The sequence below is a fragment of the Crocodylus porosus genome, unplaced genomic scaffold (genome assembly GCF_001723895.1).
Source record: "Crocodylus porosus isolate Cpor-Errol unplaced genomic scaffold, CroPor_comp1, whole genome shotgun sequence".
NCBI classification, from domain to species: domain Eukaryota; kingdom Metazoa; phylum Chordata; order Crocodylia; family Crocodylidae; genus Crocodylus; species Crocodylus porosus.
In genome coordinates this window covers 44,397,716-44,408,788 of record NW_017728909.1, presented here as the reverse complement: position 1 = coordinate 44,408,788, position 11,073 = coordinate 44,397,716, and the positions used below count along the sequence as shown (strand labels likewise).

At 40.4% G+C, this 11,073-nt stretch overlaps 1 protein-coding gene and 1 long non-coding RNA gene across 2 annotated transcripts in view; one reads left to right on the top strand and one right to left on the bottom strand.

Moving 5' to 3' along the window:
• Positions 1–10,797, top strand: part of LOC109307977 — a 14,907-nt gene extending 4,110 nt beyond the window's left edge. The window contains exons 2-3 of the long non-coding RNA XR_002100424.1: positions 2,501–2,505; positions 10,591–10,797. This is a non-coding gene — a long non-coding RNA (uncharacterized LOC109307977). The remainder of the gene's footprint in view (positions 1–2,500; positions 2,506–10,590) is intronic.
• Positions 142–11,073, bottom strand: part of MAST4 (microtubule associated serine/threonine kinase family member 4) — a 156,251-nt gene continuing 145,319 nt past the window's right edge. The window contains exons 24-26 of the mRNA XM_019532171.1: positions 8,043–8,179; positions 7,560–7,741; positions 142–6,441 (exon numbers count right to left, since the gene is read on the bottom strand). Of these exons, the coding sequence (XP_019387716.1) occupies positions 2,579–6,441; positions 7,560–7,741; positions 8,043–8,179 (4,182 nt within the window). The 3' untranslated portion in view covers positions 142–2,578. The remainder of the gene's footprint in view (positions 6,442–7,559; positions 7,742–8,042; positions 8,180–11,073) is intronic.

Below are 11,073 nucleotides of genomic sequence, written 5' to 3'. Positions count from 1 at the left end.
CGTTTGACCCTAGTACTCTTTCCTGCCATGGCAGGGGGTCGGACTAGATGATCTACTCAGGTCCCTTCCGACCCTAGAAATTATGAAACTATAATGCAGATTTAAGAAGGGGCTGAGAAAGGGGTTAAAAAGAATGACTCATTACTCTTTCATGCCCAATTTTTATTTCAATGTTATGCAACAGCATAAGTATAAATATTTTTGTTCAATATACAACAATTATGACATCCATAGGGAGTTTTTTTTTTTTTTTTAGAGAAAATAAGACTGCAAACACTTTATTGCACAGACCCTACCAAACTGCTTTTGTAAGCTGAGAAATCTACAGCAGGAAGTCTACAAAGGAACACATCATAATCTACAATCACGCAAAGACTGACCAGATAGTACACATGTAGAAGGATCTCTAATAGCTCACTGGTAAGGTAAACACCAACAAACACATACTATGGGAACACAAGCTTAAGCACTGTTACGCTTCAAAAAACAAACAAAAAAACCAAAACACCTAACCAAAAAACAAAGAAAACCCCCCCACCTTATTTGGCAGAAATAGAATGCGCTATACAAAATATACATAAAAAGATACATTTGTAAACATATAGCTAGATAATGCTTTAAAGCAACAAAAGGACAGTTTTAAAAAAATGCAAAAGACTGTAAACTAGGAAATACCTCTGAGACAGAAATGTCATGATACCTAAGTGCACTAGTGTTCGGTTATAACAACTGGCAAAGCACAGTTATTCAGCAAATGTTGAGACCACCTCTCTCACCAAAAGTCTTCAAAATATTTTCTTCAAATCACTGTATCATCTATAAATGCATAGAAGGGAAAATGAATGTCCTAGTGTGCCACATGAAAAATCAGAAGGACTGTCTTGCAATTTTATCATTCCATCAGAGATTCAGCGCAGTGAATCCAAACCTAGCTAATCAGCAGAATAAATCCTCTTCTAGGGGGAAGTGAATTTAGGACTCTGGCAGGTGTCTTGCAAACCTCTAAGCCAAAATTACACTATGCTTATGAACAAGTTTAGAGCTCTAAAGACAAAGATATTACAGATGACACTCACAGATTAGCTCTTACATGGGTATTTATAACAGAAATAATTAAAAATACCATTCTACTGATCCCAATCTTTTAAAACCTCTCACCCATATTTCTGTTGTGCTCCTGCACATTTCAGATTTTACCTTTTGTCCTTCAGAACAAACCAAATACTTCCACACTAAAACGATCAGACAAATTCTACATGTTCCACAGTATACAAAATTTAAATAAGGCTTAGCAAAAGTAAAAAGACAGTCACATTCTAGCACCAAATAGCTCCAACAGGTCCTTTTGTTACAAAAATGCTGTTTTAAAATTACAATATTTACTTTTTTGCATACAAATAAAGAGTTCGTGTTATGAAATGTATGGAGCTACTCAATGCCTTTAGAAATGAACGTGAAACCAAGGATCACCTGCTAAAAACAGCAAGTTTAGTCTACAACATAAGGCCCCAGCTATGTATTAAAATGCATCGGATGTCCCGATCTTTTCTGAAGATAAGATACTGACACCACTTTTTCCTTTTTACCACAATTGTCATAAACCTGAAAAAAGCTAACTACATGAAGCTGATTACTCTAGCCTATATGCTGTGATAATTCACACTCTTTACATTCATTAAAAAACAGGGATGGCCATAGTACTACAACTCTGTGCTTCTACTTGTGCCTCACACTGTAAAGGCCTGAATTTAAAAAAAGCTAAAGGAAACCAAGAGAGAGTTGCAGCAGAAACACGGCACACCTGTGCTCTGAAGTCTCAGCCTTGTCCGAGGTGAAGGTCCCAGAGTACATTCCCTATAGACAAGATGAGAACCTCAGTTTCACCAGATAACACTACACTTTTAACAGGCTGTAGTGAAAATGGAGGCTTCTCCCTTGCTTTTTAATTATGTCCGGCCCCAGATGTGGTTTAGGTCTTATATTACATCTGGTGAAACTAGATACAGTACTATCAAAATCTCTGGTTGTTAAAAATATGCATAAAGACTCACATTCAGTCACTGTATTTACTCTTTTCTATTTATTGTTTTGAACTTTACCTAGAATTTTTAACAAGTAAAACTAGATTTTTTTCCCCCTTCAATCAGACCAATATTTTTACGCCTTTAACTTAGGTCTGAGTTTTAGTAATTCTGCTTCATAGTTGATTGTGGCAAATAAGTGGCAAGCAACTATCTTACCAAAAAAAATTATAGTAAACAATCTGCTCAGCAGCAAAGTATATACGCTACATTCCAAACCAAAAACACAGCACTAGGTATTTACAGAGGAAATTTTTCTTCAACAATTCTCAACTGTAAAGGTATTTTTGTACAAATACATAGGGTAACAGTTTTACCGGTTACATTTGGGAAGGCATTTGGAAAAAGGTCCTCTTTCTATACACCCTGCCCTCTACTTCAGTGGCATGAAAGCTTTGCCGCATGAAGATATCACACAGTGCTGGTTTCAGAAGGTAGTGAAGACACATTAACAATTTCAGGTAAAGTCTGCAAGTCCTATCTGCCAGGTGCTGCTATTAAGAGGACTTTTTGTGAGGGCTGCTCCGGGCAGCATCCTTTCCTCGCCTCTGCCGTGCTGAATCTTTATCAGAAGAAAGTGCATGAGGGCGGTCAGGTGTGGTCACTGACCTAGGGATATCTTTACCTACATTCTGTCTTCTTGCAGGAGGCTGGGTCTGACTGGTATCTTTTCCTTTTATATCCACAGTGTTGTTAGAGGAAAGAGACCTCTCTTGATTTTCAGATTTCCCCCCAAGGTTTGAAGCAGGATGAAGTGCTTCTGCTGGGAGAGCAGCACTAGACAAGGTCGCAAGTGAAATACTTTTAGTCATTACCATCTTACCATCCCCTGTAGAACAGCTGGTTGGCTTTTTCAGTTCTTTACAGCTTGCTACAGGAACCTCTGGCAAGCCACCCTGAACCTTGGTTGAAGAGGCATCACTGTTTGCTGAAGAAAAAACAGATGCTTCTTGCTTGCATTCAGGGAAACTAGGTGGACAAATCAACTGCTTTGCTGGGGTTGCAGCTGCACAGCATGAACTCTGCACAGTGGCAGATGATGGATGTTTTGTTGCAGTCTGCTTGCTTGCATTCGTTAGCTGTTTCTGATTCACCTGCCCTTTTCCTTTTGAATCCTGAGAGCCTTTGCTCCCTAAGGTTGTTTTTTCTGCTCCTTTCCCTCTGGCATCACAGTTCATGAGGGAAATGCTGGGCTCCAATTTCCCATTGTCATTTTGAACATAAAGTGCTTCAGTGAATTTTTTTCCTTCGGGTCTTTTGTCTGCAGAGATAATATGACTACTTGAGCTCTTGTCTGCCTGTTTGCTCAGCGAGAGACAGTCCTTCACAGTGGAAAACTTTGGAGGCATGCTTTGCTTTTCACTCGTGTAAAGTTGCTTTTGATCAGCAAGCTCACTGAAGCCTGCTGGTTCTGGCCTTTGAGACGGCTTAATGTTTTCTGGGACTGCAGATACATGGCCAATACAAGAGGATTTGGATTTGCTCTCAGAAGTGCTTCTATCGCTTTGAATTGCAGATACTGATGCACGTTCCAAAACCACAGGCCTGTCTACCTGAACATATTCATTAGTTAGTCTTCTCTCAGAGCCTGAAACAAAACAAAGGGGATCTTGCATACTTTTACTGGCAGGCCTCCCATCTTTCCGGGAACTGTCAGAGGGCTGAACGAGTACCTCTTTTTCTTTTATGTTAGCAGTGCATTGTTTTTGTGACAATGTTACTTTGTCAAAGGGTTTAGACTTAGAGGAACTTGTATCAGGTACCTGCCTGGATTTATTATTGCTTGTTTCCATAGATGGTGTGCCAGGCTTAACCTGCTCTTGAACACTTACATGAGCATCTACTACACGGTTCCTATTCACAGACTCTCTTACAGAAGATGATCCTGAATAGCTAAGCTGCTGCCCAGTAGCCTGGTTGAGCATCGGTTTCTCAGCTGTCTGAAGTTGTGTGTTGCTGGACTGTTTCAGCTCTTTCTTTCCCCAATCTTTGGAGCTGTCCTTCTGTATAGATGAACCCAGCAAAGACTTTTCACTTCTAGAATCAGCATTTGTAGATGGTTGCACTGACCTTTTGGACAAGGACGTTTCATTCTTTGAGTCTGTGATAACTTTCTGCTTGATCATGTTCTTCTCTACAGAAACACCAGCAGGGATAGCACCATCTTTAGCAACTTGTTTTGGTGACCCTTTGCCATCTTTAGGTTCTGCCTTTAAGCCAGATGTCTGCAATTTTGTTGCATTTGTTTGAAGTGGGACTGCAAAATCAGCAGAAATTCTCTGAACGATTTTGGATTCACTTGTAAGAACATCGCCAATGGACAGCTTCACAGGCAAATCTCTGTTCACCTCAGCCTTTGCAGGGAGAGATTCAGAATTTCTTTGTGCCAGAGGGTACTTGACTGGCAACTCCCTTTGGGTTTGTCTCTGTTTTCCAACAGCTTTTTCAGGAAAATCCTGGGCTGTGGAAGGCTTGGAGGAGGTTGGGACAGGCTTGGCACACTGATGTTGAACAGCTTGTGATTTTGCCTCAGCTGCATGATCTGCCTGTTTTGAATAGGAATCCTCTCTTTTTTGATTCACTTCGTTGACAGAGAAACTACATTTAGTGCTTGGGTGGCAAACCCTTTTCTCCCTTTCTACTTCTGTGGTCACAGGGATTACGGGTGAATTCGGAGAACACTTTCTTGATTGCAGGAGTTGGGGCTCAAGGAGGTTGGATTTGTTAGTCTCTGAACAGGGTGACAGCGACTCTTTCTGACAGGGCATGTCTCTATTTATACCACTGCCTTGAGATGCTTGAGGCATGGAGTATCCCACACTGCTGCTGGTACTCGGGCCTTCTGGCAGGGCACATACAGGAAGATCTGCTTTTGAAGTCTGTGGCCCAGATAGTAAGGCAATATCCAAAGTGCCTTCAATTGGTTTCAGACAAGAAACTGATCTTCCTTCCAGTTTATACTCTGATGGACTTTTTCTGACAGGAGACTCAGTAGTGATCAAGGTTGATTTTTCCACACCAGTTTCCACTCGGCCATTCAAGGCTTTGAGGGGAACAAAAGAAACTGAGCTAATCTGAGCAGCATGTGCACTGCTGATAAATGCTCTACTATCAGCAGCTGTAGTGGAATCCTGCTGTATATTTATGGGTCTTACTGTATTAAGCTGAAGGCATTCATGAACATTTGATGTCAGTTTGGTCTTTAGCACTGGACAGAGGCTGTCATCTTTTTCTTCAAAGGACATTTTCTTCCTGAGATAATCAAAATTTGCAAGCTTACCATCTAATCTTTCAAATTTGATTAATTCTTTTGTTGGAACATTTTTATCTGCATTTTCCCCCTTTCCATTTAGCATTCTGTCAGTGGAGTGAGGTAGCACATCTTGCAATGTACATGGAGGAGAGATTCTTTTGAAGTCGTAAGAGATATGACCGAGTTCATTAAGTGGAGGCCCATGGCATGGCATCTGTTTATCTAGAGCAGTGGAATCATTTGATCTCATGTTTGCATTCTTGTGAAGCGTATCTTTGAGAATGCTACCTCCTGACTGAGTCTCTAGAGAGGTGATTTTAGTTTCAAACTGATTTGATCTCTCCAAAGCCTTTTGAAATGTTTTTCTGTCTCTTTCCTCCAACCTTAGGGTAGCAGGATGTTCCAACTCACCACTAGGCTCAGGTATAGTGTTGGCTTTTTCAGAAAGATCTTGCTTTTTCATGACTATCTTGACCTTAAGTTTCTCTCTATCCAGCTCGTCAATAGACTCTTGCCTACCTAACTTCCTGGAAACAGGGCGTTTCAGGCAGCCTTGCTCTGCAGGCCTGACTCGGGTGAGTGATGGTACATCACACACATTCTCCTCCAGACTCTGAAGAGTTACTTCTCTTTGGGACAATTCTTTATTCACCTCCTCTTGGGTCACTTCCAAGCTGTGTTTACGTGAACATATGTGTTTCTTATCACTGCCATAGGAGGGTGCAAGTTTCTCTTCAGACTGGACCCTCTTTAGCAGTGGAGACCTTGGTGGCTCTGCACTCTTTGGCCTAACAATATGCCTCACAATAGTTGGAGGGGAGTGCATTTTGCTAGGGAATGCCTGAGCTATTTTTGAATTTCCAATGGAATGCCCCAGCAATGGCGATGGAGATCGCTGGGGGGATGTTGGCTGGGGAGTTGGAGATGGCGTTCGTGCCAAGGGAGACAGAGGAATGCTGCCAGCTGATTTACGTCTTCCTGACCTATATCTTTGTCCACCAAGCTTTGGACCCAAGCCATGAAGAGTACTGGGTCTTATGTGCCCTGATCCAGCAGGAGAATTTGGAGCACTTGAGCTAGGAGAGCTACTCTGAGAAGAATTTGTACCTAAAAAAAGAAAAACAAATATAATATGATCAAGATTCCTTCCCCTAATTACTAAAAGCCAATGCATCAAAATGGTTCCGATCAAGAACTGTCACAACATTCCAGGGTTTAGAAGACTTCAAGTTACTGGACTGAAAAAGTCTCACTCTTATTACCACATTTTTGCTTTTGCTTACATTTAACTTAGAAGCAATTCTACCACTGGAGTTAAAAGTGAATGGCTACTTTCTGCCATTTCAAAGCAAAAGTCCATACTATTGGACGATTTAAACTTTCAGTAATGGCTTGAATGCAACAAATTCATTTTCACAGCAACTACAACGAGGATAGAATTAGAATAGGAGAAGGATGAATATTTTAGTTATGAAAATTATTTGATTTTAAGGTCTACTATGTTCACAACCCCATCTAATTTTCCAGAGCTAATCAGCAGTTATTATATGCTATGCCGGTCCCATGATCTAACAATGTTGTCTTTAGTGTCATTTTTATGCCTGTAGTTACCATCATCTCTCAGCCAACTGTAGTCTTTGTTTGCTGTACAGTATAGCTTCGTAAATCTGGCATGCTCAGGACCAAGCACCTGCTGGAAATGTGAAAAATCTGGATTTTTGAAATTGAAGCAGTGGCCCAAAGTGTGTGTGGGGGGTGGGGGGAACTGGTCCTGGAACAGCAGCCACACGTGGAGTGGCAATGTGGGTGGTGGATGGCAGCAGCAGCCACCACATGCAAACTTCCCCCTTTGCGGGACTGGCTGTTGGTACTCCCCGATGTGCTGGATTTTTGAGAATTCCAGATTTTTGATACCGGATTTATGAGATTATACTGTACCTTCTTTATTGCTTAAGTGTTATTTGCTCTATTAATTTTAGACTTAGCACAAAACAACAACAATGAAACAGTTAAGCCAAACCTACAAGACAGTTTCTTTTTAAGAACTTCTGTAACACACGGACTGGATTTTATGTTAGGATGTGTTTTTTCAAAAATAGACTATTCAAAATGATTAGGGTTTCATGTGGGTGACTGTTCTCATGGGAATGCAACAGACACTCTGTGATCTATTAAAGCAGTGTGCATTTCACTCTCTCAATATTTTCCTACCATACAGTACTCACCAGAAGGGAAATCAGGTGTGGAGCGGTAACTTGGTGTAGGAGATCTGGGAGACAAACTGTGAGTTGGGGAACCAGGCAAGCTCTCTCCTGATGAAAGTGATCGGTTGAGACAAGAGAAACTTCTGCTGGTGTGAAGCAGAGGAGAGGGCTGCTTGGCTAGCTTTTTGAAAAGAGACCTCCTCCTGTGGCAAGAAAAGCTCTTATGAGAAGGTAAGCTGAACAAAATACACTGCAGAAGCATGGATTGGCTTTAGTACCATCCCCTTCATCCCCACAAGTCTGAATGCCACTACGTTTATACGAGAACACATAAAATGGTAGAACTTCTAGGCTTTAAGCAACAGAGTGAATTGCAGATAAATAGAACAACAAACAGAAGTCATAAAATGGCTTAATTATATACAAATTAATAAACTGTCTTCCTTGCTATTTCTTTCTTCATCTGAAAGCGATATACTCTTCAGAAACCAAACCATCACTCACCTCTCAAGACTTTCTTTCTTTTTGGTCTTCTTACTGCGTCTAACCATTCGGCTCCGGTAACTGTTTCTCCTGGCTGGTCCTGTTTTGATTGAAGTGTTCTCAAAAGGAGTTGTAGTAATTGATACTTTGTTTCCACTCTGCCAAAATGATGAGAACATTTAGGAGTGAGTAATACAGAACCACTTTCCTTTCAATTGAAGTTCCATTATGATATGAATGCGAGAAAACACAAACCCTGCCTTGAAGCAGGTGATGACAGTAGAGATAAGCACTCCATATACTTAGGCACAAGACACCAGGAAACAAAATACACAAAAATTGCCAGGTTACCTCATTTGCCACTTACACAGTGAAAGCAGGTGCCTGCTATATAAATGAACATTGAAAAATTCTTAACCAAGCTGCTGTGAAAGAGCATACCCAGTCAGTGTGATGGAGCCACTGGGTTTTCTAAAGGTCTTTCAAACCCAGGATCAGGGATAGGTCTTTATTTGTTTTCATTTATTAGGAAACTGAAGATTGGCCAAAATTGCACATTTTAAAGATGTTTGAAGGGGAGAACTTTAATAGATGCTTTCCCCCTTTTCCCAGAAAAAGAAAATAGCTGTCAATGCACCTTGAATGAGCTACCTCAGTGAACTGCCAATCTGCCTCAAGAAACTAGTTATTACATTGCAAAAGTTATGGGATTTGCAGTACTGAGACGAGCCCCATTGCAGTACTATACATCCCCCATACCCTTCCTATGAGGTAAAACATGCCAAAAATTGGTGCCTATAAGTGTTCCTCCTGCATACTAGAAAGGACAGAGAAGCTGGCAGCCATCTTGTAGCACAGTTTCTATCTGGTGCCTCTATACAGTGAAGTCCTTTTGGTGAAGAAAATCAACTTTCCTGCTTAAGATACACATCCCTGTTTTGGAAGGCTGATATTTGGGGATAGGGTGCATGCAGTATGTAAGTAAATATGGTATTTCCACTGGCATATTAAATTGGTTGGAAATTAGTAAGAATTTGTATTTTAATGATCCATATAGTTCTGTGTTGATACAAAAAAAAAATCACCTGCCAGAAATAGATGGTTATCAGAATGGAATCTTTCTTTGTAATAAGACTCTGAAAGGATCTGGAATTACTTTATTGGATTTAGTATCTTTTGCTAAAATCTACTATCCTGTGTTGAATTTACTTCTGGGAGAACAATGTCTATATACTGGTCTTCTATCAATCTTTATTTTTCTTTCAAATTACCTTTTAAAATTCTACATCCATTTAATATGCCTCAAAATGTAATTAAATTCTCCTGCCTGCACTTTAAATGCATAGGAAGAAACCTAGTGGAGAGAGCTGACTGCTTACATTCAAACCAGTTTGTTTCATGGCATATCATCTGTCTCGCAATATTAATTTTAAAGTTCCTCTGGTTTCATAGGAGATAAAAAAGATTTCAGGAAAAAAATATATTTGGGCTCTTTTGTAGCATGTTCATATTCTACTACAAATGTATTCAATCCTTCTTCACACTTATGACAGACTGATCACTTTGACAGGTGAAACAGTATACAGCACCATGAAATTAGTACCACAGAAAGCACACATATTGCAGTGTAAAACAACACTGACATGCTTTTAGTCTCTGTTGCAAAAATTATAAAAGAAATGGAATCAGATAAACAATGTATTAAAAAAGTACTGTACTCTGAAAAAAGTGAATTAAAAAATGTCCAAAGAAAAACAAATATAAACTCACCTAAGGTAGGCCCTGGTCAGATCTTTCAGAACTCTACCAGTGCACGAGTCCATCCATAAAAAAACAACTTAAAGGTAAAGATGTTTCATACGGCCCTCCTAGCTTTGCCTGAGCTAAGCTACTTTAAACATTCTGCCACTGAGGCATACAGTCCCTACTTCCCTTTCTTTATCTTGGATTACTACCCCCCTTTTGAAATTTTCCCTACTTATTCTGTATTAGAACAGGCACACTCTAAACGAAGTTATCATCAGTAGTTTGAAATGCATGAAAAATTGCTATGAATCAAAATAAATAGGCATTAAAGGAACTGTGCTTTTTCTATTTACCAAAAAAAGTATCTTTGCATTTTGAAGGAGGATGAGATGGTGGACATCTGAACATCAGTACCCTGAATTTCCTTCTATACATTGGCTGTATCAGCAGAAATACCAAGAACAAGCTGAGAAGCTAAATGACATAGTAGTATTTATGGATTTACTGGCTACTTTTTATAGTTGTCCAATTATTAGCTGACTTGTACCTTGACAAACACAAAATAAGCCTTAGAATCTTAAGAATCATAGAGAATTAGGGTTGGATGGGATCTCTGGAGGTCATCTAGTCCAACCACCTGCTCAAACCAGGACCATCCCCATCCCCATCCCCATCCTGGCTTTGTTGAGCCAGGCCTTAAAATCCTCCAAGGATGGAGATTCCACCATCTCTCTAGGTAACCCACTCCAGTGCTTCACCACCCTCCTAGTGAGAAAGTTTTTCCTAATATCCAACCTAAATTTCCCTTGCTGCTGTTGCTGAGCAACTTGAGACTGTTGCTCCTTGTTCTGTCATCTGCCACCGCTAAGAACAGTCCAACTCCAACCTCTTTGGAAGCCCTCTTCAGGTAGTTGAAGACTATCAAATCCCCCCCTCAGTCTTCTCTTCTGCAGACTAAATAAGCCCAGTTCCCTCAGCCTCTCCTCTTAAGTCATGTACCCCCACCCCCTATTTTTGTTGACTTCTGCTGAACTCTCTCCAAATTGTCAAAATCTGTTCTATAGTGGGGAGCCCAAAACTGGACACAGTACCCCAGGTTTGGCCAACCCATGCAGAATAGAGGTAAAGAATTACTTCCCTCAATCTGCTGACAATGTTCCTACTAATGCTACCCAGTATGCTGTTAGCTTTCTTTACAACAAGGGCATACTGTTGACTCATATCCATCTTATTGTCCACTGTAACTCCAAGGTCCTTTTCTCCAGAGCTTAGTCAGTTGGTCTTCTGATAACAACAATCCCTTGAA